The 23,587-nt window shown below is 53.5% G+C and overlaps 8 protein-coding genes across 8 annotated transcripts; 6 read left to right on the top strand and 2 right to left on the bottom strand.

Moving 5' to 3' along the window:
* Positions 1 to 923: 923 nt before the first annotated feature.
* Positions 924 to 2,545, top strand: ASPACDRAFT_53449 (putative ubiquinone biosynthesis monooxgenase (Coq6); the record flags this gene model as incomplete). The annotated part of the gene is made up of 2 exons (XM_020202748.1): positions 924 to 1,104; positions 1,158 to 2,545. 2 exons carry the CDS (start codon positions 924 to 926, stop codon positions 2,543 to 2,545), a joined length of 1,569 nt encoding a protein of 522 aa, XP_020054232.1.
* A 453-nt stretch (positions 2,546 to 2,998) lies between these two features.
* On the bottom strand, positions 2,999 to 4,636 carry ASPACDRAFT_31660 (histidine--tRNA ligase; the record flags this gene model as incomplete). The annotated part of the gene is made up of 2 exons (XM_020199830.1): positions 2,999 to 3,283; positions 3,350 to 4,636. 2 exons carry the CDS (start codon positions 4,634 to 4,636, stop codon positions 2,999 to 3,001), a joined length of 1,572 nt encoding a protein of 523 aa, XP_020054231.1.
* A 678-nt stretch (positions 4,637 to 5,314) lies between these two features.
* ASPACDRAFT_1857911 (uncharacterized protein) lies at positions 5,315 to 7,008 on the top strand (the record flags this gene model as incomplete). The annotated part of the gene is made up of 2 exons (XM_020197578.1): positions 5,315 to 5,511; positions 6,557 to 7,008. 2 exons carry the CDS (start codon positions 5,315 to 5,317, stop codon positions 6,792 to 6,794), a joined length of 435 nt encoding a protein of 144 aa, XP_020054230.1. The 3' UTR covers positions 6,795 to 7,008.
* A 3,926-nt stretch (positions 7,009 to 10,934) lies between these two features.
* Positions 10,935 to 13,232, top strand: creB (ubiquitin C-terminal hydrolase CreB; the record flags this gene model as incomplete). Its single annotated transcript, XM_020201568.1, has 3 exons — positions 10,935 to 11,015; positions 11,078 to 11,091; positions 11,180 to 13,232. The coding sequence occupies 3 exons, from the start codon at positions 10,935 to 10,937 to the stop codon at positions 13,230 to 13,232; spliced, it is 2,148 nt and encodes a 715-aa protein (XP_020054229.1).
* Positions 13,233 to 14,617: 1,385 nt separating this feature from the next.
* Positions 14,618 to 15,073, bottom strand: ASPACDRAFT_45188 (YOS1 family protein; the record flags this gene model as incomplete). The annotated part of the gene is made up of 3 exons (XM_020201567.1): positions 14,618 to 14,766; positions 14,881 to 14,940; positions 15,040 to 15,073. The coding sequence occupies 3 exons, from the start codon at positions 15,071 to 15,073 to the stop codon at positions 14,618 to 14,620; spliced, it is 243 nt and encodes an 80-aa protein (XP_020054228.1).
* Positions 15,074 to 15,348: 275 nt separating this feature from the next.
* Positions 15,349 to 17,160, top strand: ASPACDRAFT_45187 (dolichyl-P-Man:Man(7)GlcNAc(2)-PP-dolichol alpha-1,6-mannosyltransferase; the record flags this gene model as incomplete). Its single annotated transcript, XM_020201566.1, has 3 exons — positions 15,349 to 15,367; positions 15,422 to 15,700; positions 15,764 to 17,160. 3 exons carry the CDS (start codon positions 15,349 to 15,351, stop codon positions 17,158 to 17,160), a joined length of 1,695 nt encoding a protein of 564 aa, XP_020054227.1.
* Positions 17,161 to 18,768: 1,608 nt separating this feature from the next.
* Positions 18,769 to 19,558, top strand: ASPACDRAFT_80013 (uncharacterized protein). Its single transcript, XM_020205543.1, has 2 exons — positions 18,769 to 19,185; positions 19,250 to 19,558. Exons 1-2 carry the CDS (start codon positions 18,898 to 18,900, stop codon positions 19,358 to 19,360), a joined length of 399 nt encoding a protein of 132 aa, XP_020054226.1. The 5' UTR covers positions 18,769 to 18,897; the 3' UTR covers positions 19,361 to 19,558.
* A 1,774-nt stretch (positions 19,559 to 21,332) lies between these two features.
* On the top strand, positions 21,333 to 23,170 carry ASPACDRAFT_45185 (GATA transcription factor LreB; the record flags this gene model as incomplete). Its single annotated transcript, XM_020201565.1, has 2 exons — positions 21,333 to 23,001; positions 23,130 to 23,170. The coding sequence occupies 2 exons, from the start codon at positions 21,333 to 21,335 to the stop codon at positions 23,168 to 23,170; spliced, it is 1,710 nt and encodes a 569-aa protein (XP_020054225.1).
* Positions 23,171 to 23,587: the final 417 nt, after the last annotated feature.

The raw sequence follows: 23,587 nt of genomic DNA, 5'->3' as shown, positions 1-23,587 counted from the left end.
AGGTAGGCTTGCGGTCAGGGTCGAGCCGGTTCCATTCAGGTTCTCATAGTCTCTGCGATATTGGCAACATGTACTGGAGGTATGGGATGAACAGTGCGACAGTATTTCACGAGCTCCGAGGAAAGGGGCCAGATTTCTTTTATTTAGTTTTCAATAAGTTTTCTAGTCTACTATCGACTCCTTCAGGTCTGCATTGCATGTCTGACGGAATTGTGGCGGAGTGAGTGCATAGGGGGGCTGTGAACGCGTATGTACATGAGTACTGGCTGGGATTGGTATGCTGGGCGTGAAAGGTCTGTTTCAAATTATTGAGTACTCAGTGTCAGTGAGCTGAGTTTTGCACCGGCATGCACAAAGAAAAAAAAGAGGAATCTTGGGCGATTATGGTTTGCCTCTGAGTCATTTGATCGGCAGGGAATGTTTTCATTTCTCCATTTCTCGGGGTTTGAGGGGTGTGAGCTTGGTGCTGGGGATTGAGGTTTGGAGGTTGCGGATGCATATTATGCAGAGAAGACAGTGAAGTCAGTGTTGGGTGGAGAGGCAAGGCACTGTGTGAGGCCTTGCGAGAGAGAAGCTGATCCCATCTTCTTGTATACAGGGTATACAGACATAGGGAAGAGTATACTCGGTATACTCGGTATACTCATGCTAATTCTGGCGCCCGCTGGTTTCTGCCACCGCCTCAATTGACCAGTCTGGCTCCACTTTTTTCCCGAGCTGTTCCTGGCGTTTTTGGCATTTCGACTCGCGAGGTTGCCAGCATTCTGCCGCCCAAGGCGGTGGTAGAGGCGGTCGAGTGTAGATGAGCGGCCGTTTGTCTGGTTTGCAAGCCATCAGCCAACATCCACCCGATTACTTCGATTCCATCCGGATAATTCCCGGTTGATGACCGCGACGTCTTCTGTTCAAATACTTCAGTCACCATGCGTGCTCTTGTACGACCGGCCACACGGCCCTACGTCTGCCCATCTTGTCAATTGGGTCGTCTTTCCGCTCGCCGCCGGTTCGCATCCGCCTCCACCCCGAGCAGCGCATCGCCCGAGATCTACGATGTCGTTTGCGTCGGCGGTGGTCCTGCAGGTCTAGGTCTGCTCGCAGCTCTACGTATGCAGTCTCAAACTTTCTATATCCCATGGACATGACCTAACAAAGACTAGGAGCTACCCCTGCTACCTCCAAGCTCAAGGTCGCCCTCGTGGAGACCCAGGACCTGCAGAAAGCCCGCTCATGGTCCCTCGATGCGCAGCACTACTCCAACCGCGTCAGCAGTCTCACACCCTCCTCCGTTTCCTTTCTCCAGAAAATCGGCGTCTGGGACCATGTCGACACAGCGCGTGTCCAGCCCTACCAAGAAATGCAGGTTTGGGATGGCGAAACCGGCTCGCGCATCACCTTCGATTGGTCCATGGAGACCTCGCCGTTCGAGGACCTGCGCACCGTCGCAACCATGACCGAGAACTCCAACCTAGTGCGCGCCCTCCTCTCGCGCATCGCCGAGTCTGGAGACGAGAACCTCTCGATCTTCTCTAATACCACTGTCTCCTCTATCGCCAACGGCTCCGACATCCCCGACGGCCCCGACCTCTCCGCCTGGCCCGTCCTCTCCCTCGCCCCGACGACCTCCTCCTCCTCCGCACCACCGCCCAAGCAGATCGCCGCCCGTCTCCTCGTTGGCGCCGACGGCATCAACAGCCCCGTCCGGCGCTTCGCCGACATCTCCACCTCAGGCTGGGACTACGACCGACACGGCGTCGTCGCGACGCTCTCCCTGTCCGACCTGGACCCGGTGCACAGCACCCCCAACATCAAGACCGCCTTCCAGCGCTTCCTCCCCGCGCTCGGCGGTCCGATCGCCCTCCTGCCTCTCCCCAACAACACGGCCAGCCTCGTCTGGTCGACCACCGTCGCCAACGCCGCCTACCTCAAATCCCTGCCCCCGCGCGCCTTCATCGCGACGGTCAACGCCGCCTTCCGCCTCTCCATGACCGATCTAACCTACATGCTCCGCATGGAACGCCCCTCCGCCACCTCTCCCACATCCACCGACTCCTCCTCCACCGTCGACCCGCACGAAGACGAACTCACCTGGCGCCTGCAATACACCCCGCAGCCCCGCAAGCCCAGCCAGCTGCCGCCGCTCGTCACCGGCGTGCAGGAGGGCAGCGTCGCCTCCTTCCCGCTGCGCTTCCGCCACGCCTCGAGCTACATCTCGCCGCGCGTCGCCCTGGTCGGCGACGCCGCGCACGTCATCCACCCGCTCGCCGGCCAGGGCCTGAACCTGGGCCTCGGCGACGTGGCCGCGCTCGCCCAGACGGTCGAGTATGCCGCCACCCACGGCATGGACGCCGGCGACCTGCTGACCCTGGAGCGCTATGCCGGGGAGCGCTTCGCGACCAACGCCAAGATCGGCGGCGCCTGCGACGTCCTGCACAAGCTGTACAATGTCCCCGGCAACGGGCCGGTGGCGTGGGCGCGCAGCTTCGGGCTGGATGTCATTGATGCGGTGCCGTTCGTGAAGGGGCTGTTGATGCGGGGGGCGCAGTGATTCATGCCTGGATATAAAGAGGTAGTTCCGCCCTATGTTTTCCTCTTCTCATGTATAGCTATAGTACCTTCTTTTGCCTACTACATATCTGGTCTTTGATTATGGAACTAAGGGATGTCGCATGGTTGGCAGCATCTAAAGTCAGTGCAGGTGTATACTGTAGCTGGCCTGCACTCTTCCCCTTACAAAGCTTTCACACAAAGCAAGTAGAAAATAAAGGTACACTGGCACATCAGCACAGCATTACACCACTCTAAACCGAACACCAGTACCAAAAAAAATCTTCGAAACGCTTCCACGCTCTCAATTCGACTGCAATCTAAAAAAAACTGGGTATTCTTTCCAACATTTCCCCCCTCTTATTGAGATTTTCTTTTGGCGCGTGTATCTAATATGCACACATTGTATTTTGCCCGGCTTCATTTGTGTAACTTTTTTTTTGGTTGGAATGAATCAAGCCTCTACCTTGGTAGCCTCCAACTGCTCCGTGATTTCCTGCACGTCTTGGCCGCGGCGCTTATTGGCGACGCGGGTCTTGATCTCGGCCGGCAGGGCGGCCAGGTCGACCAGCACGCCTTCCTTCTCGGGGTGGCCGTCCTCGAGCCCCATCTCCTTGATGCGGACCTTGCCGGCGGCGAGCTCGTCCTCGCCGAGGATGACAGCGAAGGGGACGCCGACTTGTTCGGCGGCCTTGAATTGTTGGGGGAGCTTGGGCTTGACCTTGTAGGAGAATTCGGCCTGCATGGTTTTTAGGTTAGTGGGGGAATGAAGAGGAAAATCCTAAGGGTAAGGGGAGGGATATACCTTGACACCTGCGTTCCACAGCGACTGACACACAGTCATGCGCTCCTTCAGCATGCCGGTGAAACCCTTGCCGCCGAAGGCCATGACGTAGGCGTCGACTTCGCTGCTGCGGAGGGCCTCGGCGCTCTTCTCGCGCTCGATGCGCGCCTTGGTGATGGAGAAGATGCGGTCGACACCGAAGGAGACGCCCACACAGGGGATCTGGGCCTTGGGCAGGAACATGCCCACGAGGTTGTCGTAGCGGCCACCGGCGGCGACACTGCCCACGCCCAGCGTCGGGTCGTTGGACCGGTCGTCGTCCTCCAGGGTCTTGGACTTGTCCTTCTTGGCCTTCTTCTGCACGGCCTGGGCCTCCGCGGAGCCCTTCTGCACGGCGGGAGCGGAGCCCTCGGTGACGACCTCGTAAATCACTCCGGTATAGTAGTCCAGCCCCCGGGCGAGACTCAGGTCGAAGGAGATGCGGTCCAGCACGCCAAAGGCCTCGAGATAGTCCATCAGCAGCGCCATGTCGTCGAGACCGGCCTTGGCGTTGGCGTTGGCCGTCAGGGTCTCGTCCGCAAGGAGGCTCTCCAGCAGCTCGCGCCCGCCCTTCTTCTGGGCGTAGGACCAGATCTGGTCGGCGACGGCGCCGTCCAGCCCCTTCTCGTCGACCATCTCCTTGCGCACGTCCTCCCACGGCATCTTGTCCAGCTTGTCGACGGCGCTCGAGATGGGGCGGATCTTGTCGGCGGGGACGCCGCAGACCTCGAAGAGGCCGTCGAGGATCTTGCGGTGGTTGATCTTGATGTTGTAGCGGCCCTTCCAGCCCAGCTCCTCGAAGACCTCGGTGACGATGCGCAGAATCTCCGCGTCGGGCACCATGGGGTCGAAGGTGCCGGCGATGTCGAAGTCACACTGGTAGAACTCGCGCATGCGGCCCTTGCTGACGGCGGGCTGGTCGCGCCGGTACACCTTAGCGATGTGGTAGCGCTTCATGCTGCGCACGTCCGGGTTCATGGCCAGCCAGCGGGCGAAGGGCACGGTCAGGTCGTAGCGGAGCGAGCAGATCTCCCCCCCCTGGTCCTGCAGGTCGTAAATGAGTTTCGAGTCCTCGCCATACTTGCCGGCCAGGATCTCGCGGAGTTCGAAAACGGGGGTGTCGAGGGCGGTGCCGCCGTGGCGCTTGAAGACGTCGGCGATGGTGGAGAAGATGCGGTCGCGGAGGAGGGCGTCGGACCCGGACCAGTCCTTCGTACCCTTTGGGGTCTTCAGGTTGAAAGAGACCTTAGATTCCTTGTCCTTAGGCATTGTGCTGTCTGAGAAAGGGTATGTGGAGGAGGATGAGGGGGGGAAAGAAGAAGTGGAAGAGGGGAAGGCCGGAGGAGTCAGAGAAGAGAAAGAGGAAGAACAGGATGAAGAATGGTGGGGGATGGTGGGGGCTCGACTGATTGGGCGGACAACTGGTCGGCGGCCGCTGTCGCTGTTGCTGCTAATGCTGCTGCTGATGCTGCGAGTATTACAACCACACTGGTGAGTTAGTCTCCGTGTTAAGCCAATTGCTCGTCGAGAGCAGCGCAATGACACGGGTTGCAGTGGAGAGGGCATTCAAATGAGCGAAGAAAGTTGTTCTCAAAGTTGTTGATTGAATGCCATCCATGAATGACCGGGAAAGAAAGTCGCCTCCTTCCTCCCTTCCCGCGGCTCGACCCGGCCGTTTCTCGGCCCTCAATTTCTCCGTTCTTCACTCGATTGGGAAATTAGGGCAGATCTATAGGGCATACAGCTTGCAGGAGGCAGAATGATTCAACTCAACTTGTGTACTACTATGCCCTCAATCTCAAGAGCATATCAATATGCGCGTCTCGCCTTGCTACACAGGAGCTTGACTCGAGAAATCCTGACAGATGTTGTATCTCGAGGAACACCCACAGCGAACTGTGTTCGACGTACCCATGCATCCACCCTTGCAGACATGCCCACCATGCGATGGACATCCACCTTTCGACCTCTGGCTGTGAATTAATCGACGCATCCACCAAGATCGAAGAAGAGACCTTACCAAGCTATACCCCGGAGTCATACTACCCGGTGGAACAAGGGGAGATCATGAATGATAGGTATCAGGTGGTCTCTAAGATTGGATACGGTGGTTCCTCGACCGTCTGGCTGGCTCGCGATCTCGTGTAAGTTCAGATGTAAAACAGCGATTAGAGAGTTAGGTCATTTTACTGAAGTTGTGCCTGGAAACAAGCGAGTGACCCACCTTGTCCTCAAGGTCTATATATTGGGTCGAGGAACGGAACATGAATCGGTGCCTAATACATAGAGACCGACCACCCCGGCCAAACGGACATCCGCAAACTCCTCGATCATTTCTTCCTTCAGGGTCCCATCGGTCGTCACGCATGTCTAGTCCATGAGCTTCTCGGGATGAGCCTGCTCGAGCTAGATGAGATTGGACGCAACCTTGGTGTCATAGATCCCGTCCCAAGACTCGATCAAGCCAAGCCATTGATCCGGAGAGACTTATATGCTTTAGACTTCCTGCATCAGGGGAGCCACCTAATCCATACTGGTATTGCTTTGACTCCCTTCTTCTAACGGTCTCAGTGACTTCCAAACCCAGGGGGTAACCGGCACTGACTTTCATCATCTAGATCTTCAGATGGGAAACCTACTTCTGCCGGCGGCTTCTCCGGCCAGAATGTCTAAGTACGAGGAAACTGCGATAAAATACCGGTTGCCACGGAAAATCCTCAAAAATCGAACCATCTATACCCCAAAATTATTCCCTACAGGAAGGGGACTCCCCGTGCTTGTACGATTTCGGAGAAACATGATTCGGCGACAAGCACAATTGCGGGACGATCATGCCGGACTTTCACCGTGCCCCTGAGGTTATTCTGGGCTTTCCGAGCTGGGACTACAAAGTTGATAGCTGGGGGGTTGGGATGTTGGTAAGTCTTCCAAAACCACGCTTTCCCGGCTCCATTTCGCGGACTCTATGAGATTTGATGATCCCTGTTACTGATATGGGCCTCTCCGGGGAAATAGGCTTGGGACTCTATCAGTACCCGCCTGTTGATCACGAATCACAGGAAGGACGGTCATTGGGACGATGCGCCCACATCGCGGAGTTGGTTGCTCTTCTCGGGCACGCCCCTCGCGAGTTCACCCGTCAGGGAACCTATAGTCATCTTTTCTGGGATGCTAACGGGAACTGGACAGACCTGGTCGCTATCCGGACCGAAGTCTCGAACAAGCCGCGGCCGATATCGATGGCGAGGACCTGGAGGGCTTCCTGCGGTGGCTGCGTCGAGCACTGCAGTGGGATCCCAGAGTCTGTCCTACGATCTTGGATCTGTTCATGGACCCATGGCTGATGAGAGGGATGAAAGTGCGGAGAGACGACCCGGCTTTGAAGGACTATCTAGATATCGTCGGGGTGGTTGAGATCGTTGACTGATTCGGTGGTCGAAACCAATCCCTTAGACTTTGGGGAAAGTCGATTCATCGATCTTGCGCACTCGTGCGTTGTGTTTCAGTTCTTATTGCCGACTGTGCTTATGCTTCTGAGGGAAATCTGGAAATTTTCTACTTCGTCAATCATCTTATGCAGCATCAACTCAGAATGAATATCTAGTTCGAAATTTAGTCAAGAAATTGAATCTTATCGGAATAGAATTGGATTATAAGCAACGAGCCTACAGTTCCTAGTAAGTTGCCGTGTCGTGTGGTTCTCCATTACTTAGCGCGTATTATTTTGGCCGTGGCTTACTCAATCCATGATTACCATTGGTGAGGACATGAGAACCACCGCTCACCAATGCTTTTTTTTCGACATTGGACACTGACGCAGGCTGACAGTATCACTCTCTTACTCAACCATTGGAATGAGAGTCTCGTGCTTCCCCCCATCCTTTGCGGGAAATGGAAAGAATGGGGTCCATCCACATAGTAAGCTTCATTGGCGGGATGGGAAGAGGGGCGCAGGTGCATGGGGTGATGTGACCGAGTCACTGACAGACAGACGGTCTGTACGGAGTCAGAAACCGAAGTCAGGTACATTCATGTATGTACCAGTACGGTAAGAGTAAGAGCAGTCAGACTTTTGCGGGGCCTGCGTGGGAATTCACACCGATTGGCTTAGTGCTGCTCCAGCACAGGTGGGGGTTAACAACTGGGACGATTCTGCTTGGACTGATTAATCCACTCTAACTTATCCATAAGTGGTCTGCTTATCAGGACCATCATGATGGACTATCTCTCTTCTTGTAGAGTATCGGTCCAGCATTTCCCTACCGGTTTGCGTGACACCGGTGACACCGCTGTCAAAACAAGATGAAACCGCAGAGTGCCCCAAGGATGAAACGCAGACCAGACTCGTGGGGTCGTGGCTATGCTATCCCGAGTCGGATATAGAAGCCTGATTTGAGTTTGACATCAGCATGCAACCAGCCATGCATGCCCATGCATTTATCCATCCTGGCAGGGCACACTTTTCGAAAGCGGTAACAGACACGAGTGGCTGGTCTCTTGGTAGATGAGTACATGAATACGTACCGGTATATCTGGATCCCAGGAGGAGAGACGGCTAATGTTATACGAGTCTTCCCCTCAGCATGCGTATGACGCTAGTATCTCAAATGCTGGGGTGATGGGGAATGGTGGGGAGCTGCAATGATCTCGATTGGTCTGCTGGCCCTTTGATGATCCTGGTGTTTCCACGTGGTTCTGGTGTACCATCTTACATTACCTTACCGTTCCACAGAACCGTAAGGTATGACGTTGGTAACGGCTTCCGCGGTCGGGGAGGAGGAGGAGGAGGAGGAGGAGGAGAAGAAGAAGAAAAAGAGAGGATCTCGAGATTCTCACTCCGTATCTGAGTGGAAGTCTTCCAGACCAACCGTCCATCCATAGGGGTAGAAAGGTGTGCGATTACCCTGCATGTGTCGAGAGTGTTCACTGCTCTCAGGTGTACTGTACCTTCTTGAACGCTTTCAACCGGAATACTCGACCTCCGTCCAACAGGTTACCTTCGTGCCTCCCTCCCCCTTATCATTCCTATGTTTAGCTGTCTATCCCTGGGATGTCAAACTCACCCTCGTTACTCCTTAATTACGACCGCTAAGAGTGGCCACCAGCACTGAAGCCGCCCGCCAAGGACGCCCGCTAGGACAGGCCCCAGGGAGGTAACCAAAATCACGCACTGCATTTCGTCCCGCTGCCTAGGGCAAAATCCCATGGCTTGTCATTCGTGGTCAATATTCCGATCCCTCTCCTTTTGTTCATCTGCATCAAACCGGAGAAGGGCGTGGCGAGGTAGTCCAACGATCTTGTTTGGGTGCTCATACTTGCAGCTGCAGGTCAGTCGCTCGGCCGGACTGTATCTTGATAGCATTCGGGCGGTTGCGATGGATCATTGGTGTCTAGGCCATGCCAATGGGCTGGCAACCTATCATAATCTGGGGATGGCGAGGTCGATGCAACCCCGGCCGCAACCTTTGGCTACACCTGATGATGCGTGCTATATTATCCGAAGGATCGCTTCGCCCAGCTCTAGAAGGTCACCCTTACTTTCTGGTTGCTCTCTGCTGTGCTTTGTTCTGCGACCTGCCCCAATGGGCCTGATGGTGGTGCATACCACGACGTCCTGGTTTAAGAGACTGTCACACAACGTCGAGCCGTTGGTAAACATGTGTAGCCTGTGTAGCCCTTCGTAGGCTGCAGGGCTGCTGACTGGAATTCCCCGGTGATTAATTACATATGTGTAGTTGGTCTGACCGAACAAGTAGACACTTATTGGGCGGAGGGTGCTGGGCTGCCAGCAGTCCGACCGGCCACCGGGTGGATGTGCTCCAGAGATGTTTGCCTGTGGCCATTGAACATCGAGATCGGGCCTCGCGCACGTCCATGTTTCATTGTCTGGTGGAGGAGCTTAAAACCAAGTCCTTAGTTGACTGACGTAGAGATTCGAATGTCCCGGACCACATCAACGTGACAATCCGGCTTTCCCCCTCTCTCCCCTCCTCCCTCTTGAGTGAGAAACCAGGAATCAAGAAAACATTGGAATGAAGGAAACGATCGGGATTGTTCTCCTCCCTCTGATCTAGTTGATGGAAGGGGTCACTTAGTCTGATTTCTAGTTCCTTCCTCTGGCGCGTTAATCAGCAGCAATCGGTGAAAGAGCGGAGTTAAGGTGGGAATGGAAGAGGAAGGGAAGATAACTTACCGACTGAACCGACAGATGCCGCCAAAACCGATTCTCCCACGTTCACCGACAGCGGCCCAGCTTTTCCTGCCCCATCCATTGAGGTCTGGTCATGGAATCAGTCACATAGGCATAAGAGATAATTATCAATGAGACGATTGAGAGTCTCAGCATAATTCATGTACTGTACGTAGTAGCAAATCTAATCGAATCTCTCCTCTTTTCCCCTCATTTCCTCATCGAGTCCCAAAGTATGACCGCTCAGGCCCGCCAGGGTGAGATACAGTACACAGTACAGTACTTGATTGAGTAGGACAATTAAGATGGAACGATACCCATACCGGGTCCATACCGTACGTACGATACGAACAGGCAAAAGAGTTTCTCTCTAAGTTGGCCACTCTGTACGGGAACCGAACTATAACATACTTCGTTGGTGCTTCGAGGCTGTGACTAAGGAAAGGGTTCCTGACAGACAAGCCTGGGGATTCCCGCCATCTTCACTTACTGACTGACTGCCCGCCTGCCTGCTTGCCTGTCTGTCTTGCCCACCTTCTCATCTCTCCCCAATTCTCATTTCTCTATCCCACTCTCTCACTCTCTCCCCTCGCTCACTCTCTTCCGCTCCCAATCTCTCTCGCCCTTCTTTACGCCGCCACTATTCTCGGTTCCCTCGTCTCCGACTCGGATCGCGGTCTTTCTCCACCTTTTCTCGAATCCGCCGCCCGTTCACGTTTCCGCCCCATTCCACGCTCTCGCAATCCACATATCCAGGCCCCAGTCCTGCAACAACTCTGGTCGGTTCCGCGCACTGCTAAATCTTCTACCTGGTTCCTGTCGACAACCATCACCGGAATCCTATAACGCGACTTCTCGAGGATCACTTCTGCTTGCCTTCTCGATCCTGTCTGCTGACACTCCCCGATCCGCGCGTGGTCCGACGAACTTGCTCATTGCCGCTCTCTTTTCTGGTCCGGGTGTCAGCTTCGGTTTCCCACCGTCAGTTGCCCGATGAGGCTGAATTAGGATTCACGAGATTGTGCGATAATCATGGGGTCTTTTCTGAGGAGTTTCCGGAGAGATGTGGTGAGTCTTTATCCTGGTCGGCCTGGCTTTCTGGATTCTTCCCGGCCCATCGTCTCCCACTCGTCTGTGCCTGGCTGGTTCAGTATATGCTTTCCCAGTGGTGCAATCGCTCTAGTTCCATGCCCGAGAGTCATGTTGTCTCGTTCCGTTCACTGAAGGCGCTTAACGGTCGCGGCCGGACGAGGATTCATTCATTCAATGCCTTTGTCCTCACCACTATCAAATGACGAATGTTAACCGTCTTGTCCCCAGGGACCCACGCCTTCGGTTGGGGCGCCTCCCACCAAGAAAGAACCCCAGGCGCCGACGATGACCCCGCTAGAGAAAATGCTCCAGGATTTGGGATCGATCCGAGAGGATGGCAGTGATAAGTTCTTTGCGATGGAGAATGTAAGTCTGCGTCTAAAACATCTTGCTCTTGGAATCCTTGCTGATAGACTTCTCTCGTCTAGTTCGGAAATACATGGTGAGTTGTTGGCGCCCGGCTGCCGGTCTACTTACCTCAAGTGATCGCATAGACCCCAAGTGACTGGATCACTAATGCTTGCGAATAGTTACTGTAACTCGATATTACAATGTCTCTATTATTCAGTACCATTCCGAGAAGCCGTTATAAACTATCCCACCAGAACACCGATAGAGAACCTGGAAGCCGCATTGGCCAAAAACCTTCATTACCAAAACCCGGCTGCTAATATGGAAGCGGAGGCACAAGCAGAGAAGCAGAGGGCTGCTACGCCACAACGTCCGGGGGCGCCCCCGAATCAGCCACAAAAACCCGAAGATAAAGACTCACCGGAATACAAGAAGAAGATGGCCTTACAGACTCTCCCCCTTCTAGAAACCACGAACAATTCAGCCAGCTACGGAATGTCAGAGTCGCTATTCACATCGCTGAAGGATATATTTGAGTCGATCGTGGCGAGTCAGGCTCGTCTTGGTATAACAAGACCACAGCGCTTGTTGGAACTCCTCCGTCGGGACCATGAGATGTTTCGGACTGCCATGCATCAGGATGCCCATGAGTTCTTGATCCTTTTACTGAACGAGGTGGTAGCGAATGTCGAAGCGGAGGCCATGAAGCAGCCCGAGAAGAGCTTGCCACCCCCCGAAAGCATGGAATCCTCACAACAATCATTAAGTTCTGGTTCCAAGACCCCCAACACTACGCGATGGGTGCACGAGTTGTTCGAAGGAACTTTAACGTCCGAAACACAATGTCTGACCTGCGAGAACGTCTCTCAGCGAGATGAGATCTTCCTAGATCTATCGGTAGATCTTGAACAGCATTCGTCGGTTACCTCGTGTTTGAGGAAATTCTCCGCAGAAGAGATGCTCTGCGAGCGGAATAAATTCCACTGTGACAATTGTGGCGGTCTGCAGGAGGCAGAAAAACGGATGAAAATCAAACGTCTTCCCCGCATCTTGGCTCTCCATCTCAAGCGCTTTAAATACACGGAGGACTTGCAAAAACTGCAGAAGTTGTTTCACCGAGTCGTCTACCCGTATCACCTGCGTCTTTTCAACACAACGGACGATGCGGAGGATCCCGACCGATTGTACGAGCTGTATGCAGTCGTGGTACATATTGGAGGCGGTCCCTACCACGGTCACTATGTGGCTATTATCAAGACGCAGGATCGCGGATGGTTGCTCTTTGATGATGAGATGGTGGAGCCTGTGGACAAGAACTACGTGCGTAACTTCTTCGGAGATAAACCCGGACTCGCCTGCGCCTACGTTTTGTTCTACCAGGAAACCACTATGGAGGCTGTTATGAAGGAACAAGAACAGGAGGATCTCAATGCCACCATGGCAGATCTCAATTTGAACGAGGTCGCCGTGAAGCAGAATGGATTCATCTCACCGCCCGCGCTATCTCATGTTCATAGTGCATCGCAAATCCCCTCGCAAGAGGACCCTCACCGATTCACAGGCCTGAAACGCGCCCCGACGGCGCCTCAGCTTCCGACTCACACCGAGCACATCGGCGCCGAAGCCGTTCCTCCGCATAGTCCGGCAGCCGTGCCCCCTCCGGTGCCCCCGATTCCTGAGGTCCACACGCGACCACTGAGCCCCAAGAAGAGTGACGTCCAATCTAAGAAGGAAAGGGCCAAGGAGGAAAAGGAACGGAAAGCAGCCGAAAAAGAGCTAGAAAAGCAGCGCCGGAAGGAGCAAGAAGCTCGGTTCAAGGAGAACAAAGAGAACCAGCGGCGCGAGGAAGCTGAGATTAAGGCTGCGATCGAGGCCAGCCGAGCGTCTAAGGCCGATGAAGACCGACGCAATGACAGTGGCAAGAGTGGTGGATTGAGCCGACTCAAACGAGGCAGCAAGAGCTTCAGCCAGAGACTGGGCAAGGACAAGGAAAGTCGGGCGTCATCGTCCGGCTCCCCCGCAGTGCCCAATTCCGAGACGTCCAGTTCAAGCAATATGCCACCTGAGCCACTCCAACCCTTGTCTCCTCAGAAGATAACGCCTCCCGATACACTTCTGGTTCCTCACGACGATGATCCGGATTCTCTTAAGAGCCCTAAGAGCGATCGACAGACTCATGGGAAATGGCGGAGTTTCAGCATTAGAAAGAAGTCCTTCAGCATTCTTTCGTGAACATGATGGTGAACATGAGGGCCTGTTACTCGTCACCACGTGTATCAGATCTACACTTTTCTTTGCACATAAAAGACGCATTTCTGTCGTACATATTCCTTTTCTCCATGTATCATCACCATTGCCTTCCAGACCGGATTCATTTTGACTTTGACGACGTGGCCCATCCCTATCATGCATACGGAAAGGACTGCGCGTCAACGACAGGGATCCGGTTTCTGTTTTATTTGCACGATTGTCATTCTGCCAGCTCCTACCTGCCTGCATCTTTTTGCATTGACCAAATCACTTCGGTCTGCATGTTGATTTAGCCTTCTCTTCATCTCTTCCTTTTTCTTGTTCTCTGATTTCATCTCCCTGTGATACCCATGCCTGGGTCACACCACTGGGCAATTGGGGCGTTCGGCGAAAGTGTTTCTGTCCTAATTGTTTTTACTCAGGGAAGATGACATGAGGGAGTGGATGCTCAATTCGTGTTATCAACTGGTTCGCGGGAGGATATATTCGCAGGTCCTCGACCAAAAGTCAGGCGGGCGCATCATTCCCCCTTTGAACACAGGCGTGGCACTTCACGCCTACGCTTCACCTCGACTGGACATATCATGCATGGAACTCGCCTGGGCCAAGACTTGCGGGTACGCGCAGTATATAGACCTTGAAATCAATGTGATATGTATGCGAAAGGTGCTTTCTTTCTGTAGGGTATTTGAATAATGCTGTCTCTTTCTCGCCCATCCTCGCGCCTTACAAGGGACCGACACAACCACCATCAGGCAAGGCCCTGCTGCTGATCTATAACCGCTTGCGCCCAGCATCCTTGCAGATAGACTCCGACCGCAGTGATATCAGTTCCTACAGCTCCCATCACCCGCGGGATCCATCCATTCAAATCTCGAAATCACATATAGGTGTATACCCCATACCAAGCGAGATAAAGAACAACTGTCATTTCTATTCTCGTCATGTATCATTCCTTGTTGTTACTCAATTCCTTAACCCCACACACCACCGAACCGGCGAAAAAAAGCAAAGGGAAACACCTCGTAGAATATTCGCTGCTGAATGTAGTATAAAAATATGTAGGAGGCAAGGTATACATAACAAATCGGGATTCGTGAATTGCGGGTTAAGAAAAAATTCGAGAGAGCTGTGACAAAGACGAATGCTTTTTTTTTGGTGTGGATCGGTTAACCCAGGATAAGCTCGTAGATGATGACGATGGTATTGATCACGATTAAGGGTACTGTATACAGATTCCCCTTTTCTCCGTTGGAGAGAGGGGGAAGGTAGAGGTTAGTTTGGTTATTGTACTCGCGGTGTAGTGCGGGAGATGAGGGGTTTGCGCGAGGGGGGTATGCTCGTGTGTAGCTTGGGCTCTTTTATTTTTATTTTTTGTTTGGTATGGTGGGGGAGAAGGACGTACTTCGCATGACGGTCCGGACACTGGCGATCAGATTGATGGTTTTGGCCTTGACGCTGGTGTTGTCGTAGGTTGCGCCGAAGGCTGGATCGGCTTGCATGCGGCCCCAGCCGACTTTGGGGGGGGAGGGAGCTTGGTTAGCTTGCTGAGGAGGTCCCAGAGAGAGAGAGGGGGGTGTGGAGCGTTGAGAAGTTCCCGGGGGAGGGACTCGGACTTATGTGGACGTACTTCTGGCGAGGAAACGGTCCTCGGAGAGGATGGCCAGGGAGTTGATGAAGAGGATGACGACTGCGGAGACAGGAAGACGCGATGGTTAGTTCCGGGCTGCGGATTTTCGGCTTGCTCAATGGATTGTGGATTGGTGACTGGAAAGAGTAGGGGACGGACCGTAGAAGAGTTTCCCTAGGCCGAAGAAAAACATCTTGGCGGGAGGTTTGCAGGTGTGTCGAGGGAGATGTGGTGGTGCGAGGTTGAGGTTGATGATCGGTGGAAGCGGAGAGGGAGAGAGTGTGTACTTGAGATAGTGAGTGGTGTTGGAATGACGGCGGAAATGGGAAGGGAAGTTGCGGGAAGGCAGGCAGGCACTCCACCCACTCATGTGATTTTGGCCATCTGTCTTCATACTTCGACCTACTTGGCTCCTTTTATGCATTGAACACGACTGTATCCCCGCAAGCTGGGAATATTAGGGTCGTCATGAGTGGTAGAGATGCTGGTAAGTGCTATATTCATTCTTGTCAAGATAATAAACCAATTGACCTGTCTCCAGTCTACGTGCTGCTCCTCGCCGCAGTGCCCGCCCTCATTCTCCTCCATTTGGTCGTTGCGCCATACACTAAGGTAGAGGAGTCTTTCCATATACAAGCCATTCATGATATTCTGGCATACGGGATTCCCACGAGCAATGTCAGCGAGACACTTCGTGCGGATTATGACCATTTCACCTTTCCTGGTGCTGTTCCTCGGACATTCGTCGGCGCCGCGCTGCTGACCGGTCTGGCGCGGCCGTTCATTGGGCTGCAGCACTCTGTCGACAGGCAATTACTTGGTGAGTAGTGCGCAAGCTGTCTTCTACGCTGTGTGGTCGATGGCTAAGGGATCATGTCTTCAGTTCGAGCTATCTTAGGTCTATTTAATGCCGCTTCGTTGCTGTCATTTGCGGGAGGTCTACGGCGTACTGCCGGCAAGACCACTGCCATCTGGTACCTTTTGTTCCAGAGCAGCCAATTTCACGTTCTATACTATGCGTCGCGGACGCTCTCAAACATGTTCGCATTTGGGATGACCACCCTAGCTTTGCGTTACCTTCTTCCAGAGCCATCACTGTCTACCGCAGCGTATCGAAGGCGCTCGCGACTCGCTCTGTGTCTGCTGACAGTAGCTGGCATTATCTTTCGCTCTGAGCTTGCCATCTTCCTCGCAACCAACACGATCTTCCTCTTCGCGACCCGCCGTATCAGCATCCTGCACGAGATCATTCCCGCCGGGATCGTGGGCCTTGTCATCGGCCTAACCACGACTGTGGTCGTGGATTCTTTCTTCTGGCAGCAATTTCCCCTGTGGCCCGAATTCGAGGCGTTCAAGTTCAATGTCATCCACGGTCAAGCGTCAGCCTGGGGCATTGACCCGTGGTACTTTTACTTCATCAACGCCGTTCCTCGTCTCCTCCTCAACCCTCTGACTTATCTTGTTGGCATTCCCATCTCGCTTCTGCAACCCGCCACCCGCTCCGTCGCAGCATCTCTCCTCATTCCATCTCTTGTTTTCCTCGCCATCTACAGCGCCCAGCCCCACAAGGAATGGCGTTTCGTCATCTATACCATCCCTGCCCTCACCGCGGTCTCCGCTCAAGGCGCCTCCTACATCTGGACACATCGCGCCAAATCAATAATCTACTGTCTCCTCTCCCTGGCCCTGCTAGCCTCAACCCTAGCTTCCTTCATCGTCTCCACTTTCGTCCTTCTGCCCGCCTCCTCCGCCAACTACCCCGGCGCACACGCCCTCCACGCCCTCCACAACCATGCTATCCCTCCCTCAGACAACGCCGCCAATGTATCAGTTTACCTTGGCAATCTGGCCTGCCAAACTGGCGTGACCCGCTTCCTCCAGTTCCCCACCAGTCAGTCCGACTCGCCAATCTGGAACTACGATAAAACCGAATCCCCTCTCCTCAAGTCGGACCCTACCTTCTGGTCCCACTTTGACTATGCCCTAGTCGAACCCGGCGAGGAAGCCGAGCTCGTCCTGTCTTCCTCTGGGGCTGAGAAATGGCGTCCCATTGATAGTGTTCCCGGCTTCGCAGGACTCCGTGTCCTCCGGCCTGGCGATGAAGCTATCGGTACTGTTGAAAGGAATTTCCTGGGGTATGTTGTGGGAGACAGAGGTGTCGAGATTTGGAGCAGAGTTCGCGAGCTCGCTCGACGAATGGTCACGCGGGGATGGTGGGTGGAGGTCAGAATGGAGAGCAAGATCCTGATCCTTGGGAGAGATGGTGTTGAGAATGTTTGAACTTTCTAGACTACTACTTTTTGTTTTCCCCAATGGGTATGTAGCTGATATATAGAGCCAGTGTGGTTACAGCGAGTCCTAGCTGAAGAAAAAAGCATTAGACATAGTTTCGGAACTTTGCAGATGAGTAGACCCAAGTTATCGTTATGGCTCTGACTGAACTCGCTATGGGAGCCTAGCTGCTCATCGTACTTCTCATACCTCGCACCCTATCTCATAACAACCTTTCGTAGTACTAGTCAGATCACCTCTGGTTGATAGCAGCAACGCACCCCCGCTCTTGTACCATGCACAGTCCCAAGTCGATCGACCTCATCTGTAGCCTCTTTGTCTGAGCTATCAGCCTGTGAGTCACCGATATTCACCACATTCACCAAGCAAGTAAGCTTTTTCGGTAGCGAGCTGGCTGTAACTTTAATATTTTGTTCTGAGTTCCTGATATGGCCGGAAGCGAATTGATATTAGTCGTATAATCACCCCAGATATCAGCTATCTCTGATAACGAGCCATATTCCATCTCAGCATTCACTGCGAACATCAGAGAACTCCGGTAGCGAGCTGATCTGACACCAGAAATCACTCCTGATATCAAACTATCTCTGGTAGTGAGCTGGATGTAATCTTAATGTTCGCCACCGTGCGACTTTCGTGGGATATAAAATCCTCCCTCGATCTCTCTTCTTCTTCTTATCCTCTCCTCTCTTCTTTCTCACCACCCGGTACCTTTCTCATCCTTACCTCTTGTCTTGATCACCTTCAAAAGTCCTTTCATTTTTGGAATCGTTTTCAACATCCACTCGTCACGTCGTTCACGATGTTCCGTCTCAAAAACCCCCTTGTTTTCCTCCTGGTGTTGGGGTTGTTCATGCAGACTGCCCTGACAAAGCCCCAGGGTCCCACTTCCACTGATGTTGCGAACATCGATGACAACTTGGACTCGCTCAAGGATAGCCCTGTTGAAGAATCCCACGCCCAGCCTACTGCCGACCACGATGCCCCCTCCGTGTCCAACGGAGCTGTCCCCGGTGACGACGTCCCTGAGGGCAACGACCAGAGCGAGGTCCTAAGCCTGGGCGGAGGAAAGAGCCCGGCCTCAGGTCCCAACACTGTAAGTGGAGAAGGTGGTTGCGAATAGGTTGGCTTGATCGATTGTCCTTGACCGTTGCTGACTTTTGTTCGTGTTGTTTCTAGTGGAGAACTTGTCTGGGCGTTTGTGACTGGAACAAATGGTGCCACTGCGCAAAGACTCGTTGCCGTTGCTGGCATCGTCATGCCCCGTGCAAATGCATCAACCACTTCAAGTCTCGCGATGAGTCCGCGGAAGATGATGGTCAGAGCGACGTTGCCGGTCTTGATGCTGTTGAAGGTTTGAACGCCACTGACGGTTTGAACACCACTGACGATTCGGATCTGACTGATGGTTTGGATACCCCTGTTGATCTGAACACCACTGATGATTCGGGTCCCATTGGTGATCTGGATCCCACTGATGATCTGAACACCACCTATGATACGAACACCACCGATGACTTGGAAACCCCTGTTGATCTGAACGCCACTGATGATTCGATGACCACTTCCGGTCTGAACCTCACCGAAGGTCCAAACAACAACCAGACCCTGATCATCATACCTCCCTTTGTAAGTCATTGATCGGGTGCCTCTGATACCGTGTCACTTGCCCTCGCTGACAATCATCCTCTTTAGCCTCCCGTGCAGTGCAAGGGAATCTGCAACATGAAGCACAAGTGCTACTGCTCCAATACTGCTTTGACCCATTGCCGTTGCCCCAGGATTGGCTTCCCATGCTCGTGCACACGCTACCTCGATAGCCCAGCTGCCCGACTGGAAAGCGCGGACTCGAACACCACCTCGACCCTGAACACCACCCCGGCTCTGGACACTCGCTCGGCCTCGGAGACTGCTGAAGAAGGGTTGGACACCACCGAGGACTCGGACACCAACGAGCAGTTGAATGCCAACGAGGAAGTGGAGAGTACCCCCGTATCACATCTCGCTCAAGCGGTAAGCCCCTGACACTTCTCCCGGTGTTCTTTCGACTCCTCTGCTGACGATTCTCTCACACAAGCCTGCCGGGCCTTGCAAGGGTCGCTGCACTATTCATGGGAAGTGTATGTGTGGAGGATTGACCAAATGTACTTGTCGCCACGCTGGCAAGACCTGCTCGTGCGTCAACTAAAAAAGCTGTCTTTGGAATCGCTTCTTGGCATGTTTGGAGGATGCTTAGAGTGATTAGACTTGCTTTGGAACTTTAGTGTTGTTGTTATCGTTGTTGTTGAAGCCTTGGAACTGTGCTGTGCTGTTTCCTCTGGCAAAAGTTGTTGTTGTTATGCGTTGCGATCGGATGATGTGTCTACCATGTTAACCTTTGTGGCACTGCCACTTGAACAATGAAAAAAGCCTTCATTGACTTTGAGTATTCCTTCAAAAGTGTACCTGCCAAAGCAGTAGCAACTCCCTCCGACTTGTGATATGATATATCGCGTCGACGCGCCGCTCTTGCCTGGTGCGAACTACTCGGCCACTCGTTCCCTCGATTCTGTCCGTAGTTGAAAGATGCCAACATTCGAACTCCCGGACCCAATCAAAACCTACACATACTCAAGTGCTTGTAGAACTTTCTGTCTGTCTGTCTGCCAAGATGCCACCTCGAGCCAATGATGCGCACAATGCATTTTTATACACCACCTCCCTCTCCCTAGCACAGGAGCCTAGGTACTGTAGGTACCTCGAATACCAACCTTAACCATGAATCAAAGTAGGGGACTTCGATGCAAACCACACAGCTACCCTAAATTCGACGATCTCGGATGACCTCGAAAGTGGATCACGCTCAAAGGGCCAGTGACGCCATAGGATCATCGGTCGCCCTTGATCGGAGCCATCAGATTTCCTATCTCTACCCGTCACATTGTGCTTGCTTCATTTTGCAGACGACAGCTGCGGCTGTCGTGCACGACAATGCAATTATCTGTCGACGTGGTGGTCCGCTGCAGACGCCACTCTTCCATAAGAGAGACCCCGACTCAGGCTCCAGCTGTTGAAGTCGCGCAAGAGGACAAGAGATACTCGATAGGTCACTTTGCTGAATCCGTGTGCGGCATTTTGACAGGATGGGTACGACGACGTTATGCTCCCATCTGGAAATGACTGTATGCCTTCTCCGTATTGCGCCAGGGAAGAGAGATTTCAGAAGGCGAAGAAGAAGACGGAACACGGTTGTATTGACTATAGTTACGTCCTAGAGTAAGTGTGTATATAGAACTGTACATATGAGTATACGGCAGCGATTGCCACGGAAATCTCTTTGTGGTTTTGAGAGGGGTAGGGAGATTATGCATCACGCCCGCCAAACCCTGCTAGTTGTTGCTAGTACTAGCAGGGGTTAAAGGGGGTTGCAGCCGGATAATCAAGGTGTACTCCGGAGTAGGGCTTCTATAGGTTTGGAGGATTTGTTATCAAGCTCCGGGTCGCCGTGTCTTTTCTGGTACCCCGCGGGAGAGGATATTCTTAGAAAATGCACGTCCCCTATCACAGCTGTCGGAGGATCGAAGACAGTGCCGTGCTCAATTACCTCGACTTTGAGGACTCAGCCGGGTTTGATATAGTCAATCTTTGGTCTGTATTTAGCCGTAAAGAGTCACTAGAGTGTAGATAATCAGTCAGACTGCGATTGCACCAAGTAGACTGTTATGCAGTGAGTATGATTTAGTATGTTGATGATGAATCCAAGTCCAATGATGAAACGCTCATCCATGATCAATGTCACCTGACCCACTCTCAGTGGAGCATCGATCCAATCATCGCTCGGGCAGGAATTGACAGCTCGCATTCAAACACTCCAAACATGATCGAGTCCCGCCCTCGGAGGAAGGCGAGGCGAGGTTGAACTGGATTTGAACTCTTCTTTCAATCCATCTTCCTCAAAAGACACAGAACACCAGCAACACCAATATCCAAGAAGAGAGCGTGTCTGGAACGCGCTCTCTATTTCTTCGCCCTCGTTCCTCCGACATTGCCATTCTCACGGATCAGATTGGAGGCCAGTCTTCAATTGCTCTCTCTGCCCCCCCACCAAGATCACCTTCCATCGCTCCATATCTCCGCCTTCCCCCCATCCCTTCTCATCTGTTCCCCCGAACCTCTCAAACATGGAACTTGGTTTTCCACGAGGGCTCGGGCAGAACCAGAACCAGAACCAGAATCAGTCGTACGGACACCGTCACCCGCCAGTCCAGCAAAACTCAAAACCATCCGAAGGTCAGCTGCCAAACTTCCCGTATAGCGTCATGGATGCGCGGAGCATCCCACGCACCCTCGGCCCAGCCGCCCCCACCCCTGGCCCCAGTATACTCGAACAACAGCACCAGCAACATTCATCCTCGACCTCATCGTCAACCACATCCTCATCTATACCTCCCACCGGTCGTCCCACATCGCCTCCCGTGGCTGCCACCGGCACAGCAGCGATTCACTCCGCCGCCGCGGCCGCGGCCGCGGCCGGCAGCGCCGAAGTTGGCCAGCAGTCCGCCGACTCCCTTGCGCATGGCAACGGCAACGGCAACGGCAACGGTGAGAATTGGGCCTCGCGGGTCCTGCAGGAGATGAAGGACTTGATGCTTCTGCTCAGCCGCGAAGGTCGAGTTCTGTATGCGTCACCCTCGTGCGTCGAGATCACGGGCTTCGAAGCCCAGTCGCTCGAAAAGAGCGACCTGTTCCGCTATGTTCACGAGGACGACAAGTCCGTTCTCACTCAGGAATTGAAAGAATGTATTCAGACTGGCCGGCTGTTGCGCTGCCATTTCCGCTTCTGTAAGCCGGATAGCAGCTTCTGTCTGCTCGAAGCGCACGGACATCCACATATCGCTCCCTCGGATCCCTCGTCGATGCCCACTGGTCCGGGTGGTGGTAATGGGGGTCGCAGCACCAGCGCCAGCAGCACCAGTGCAAGCAGCAACGGCAACAACGGCAGTCGTGATAGTAGCAGTAATAATATCAGCAGTGGAGCTGGCTCAAATGGTCACCGAAGACTTCCACGACCGCTATCCCCATCGCCACCGCAACAGCTGCAGCAACAGGAACAATCCGAGTGTCGAGGGATTTTCCTCGTCTGTCGCCCTTATCCGACTAGGGGAGCCCAGCTCCTCAACTCATTTCTCGAACATAAGATCGAGAACATCCGCCTCAATCAGCGCATCGCGCAACTCAAGGAAGAGGAAGAGGAAGAGCTCAACGCGACGCAGCAGTCTTTCAACAGCAGTAATAGCGGCGCCGGCAGCAACAATCACCGCAACAACAACAGAGATGGCCATTTTGTCCACACCTCGACCACCACTACCCGTCAAACATACATCACGACCACGCAGACCGTCACCCAATCCACCACCAACCGGGCACCCGCCCGCGACACTCCCTCCACTTCCGGCGAGGACAACGAATCCTCCGATACGGTCACGAGCAACGCCGACGATGCGGATTCGCGCTCGTTTCCCGGCATGGAGGGCGTCATGGACCGCCTACCTGCGGTCGACGACATGTCGCATATCGAGGGCATTGAAGTCATGACCGGTCTGTACTATGGAGAGGGCGAGCGGTCCCAGGGTCTGAGTACCGGCCAAAAGCATGGTCGCTTGGTCCATTACTCGGACCTTGATGGCGAGTCGTCTATCAACGATCCCCAGGCAAGTCGAGGAGTCGGGGATGGGGATCGGAGGAAACGACTCAAGGGCGAGTATATGTGTACGGACTGCGGGACGAGTGATTCGCCGGAGTGGCGGAAGGGGCCCGAGGGTCCGAAGACGTTGTGTAATGCTTGTGGATGTGAGTTGATGCTCCTGCCCGTCCCCCCTCCCCCCCGTTTTCCACTCATTGCTTCACACTCGGCTTCCCCCCTCCCCCCTCTTTGTTTTCTTTCCCGGTCGAGGACCATGACTAACTAAATTATACAGTACGCTGGGCTAAAAAGGAGAAGAAACGCCAAGATCCCTGATCACTAAAACCGCTACTCCGTACTCCGTACTCTCCCCGGTCTCGTCTTTGCAAGGTGGGTGTAACGGGGGAAATTTCCAAGGCCATTGACGCGACGTCTGTCATGATTGTTACTGTACTACCTGCATTAATTGCCACTTAGGGTTGGACATTGAGACCCCCCCTTGCGAGGATACCCCCTGCTTCTGTCACTTCTCTTTTCTTTTCTTGGGATATTTCTTTTTTTCTTTTACGGGCTGGTTCATGGACTGGTTTGGTCGTGCGTGTGATTGCAGCAGAGCATGTGAAAACCCACTTTCAGTGCTTTTGATTATGACTTTGTGTCTATCTATGATGGCATGATTACTATACGGGATATGTATATTCAGACTAAAATCGAACGGACTTGGTGTCTTTTCCGGTTACAATTATGATCAGC

The sequence above is a fragment of the Aspergillus aculeatus genome (genome assembly GCF_001890905.1).
Source record: "Aspergillus aculeatus ATCC 16872 unplaced genomic scaffold ASPACscaffold_12, whole genome shotgun sequence".
Classification (NCBI taxonomy): domain Eukaryota; kingdom Fungi; phylum Ascomycota; class Eurotiomycetes; order Eurotiales; family Aspergillaceae; genus Aspergillus; species Aspergillus aculeatus.
This window is presented reverse-complemented; position numbering and strand designations above follow the sequence as displayed.

Bases quoted from the DNA above. Each gene is read 5' to 3' on its own strand.
- ASPACDRAFT_80013 (XM_020205543.1), top strand. From the start codon at position 18,898: ATGAAGCACAAGTGCTACTGCTCCAATACTGCTTTGACCCATTGCCGT. The intron at 19,186-19,249 runs GTAAGCCCCTGA...CTCTCACACAAG, and splicing joins TATCACATCTCGCTCAAGCG to CCTGCCGGGCCTTGCAAGGG.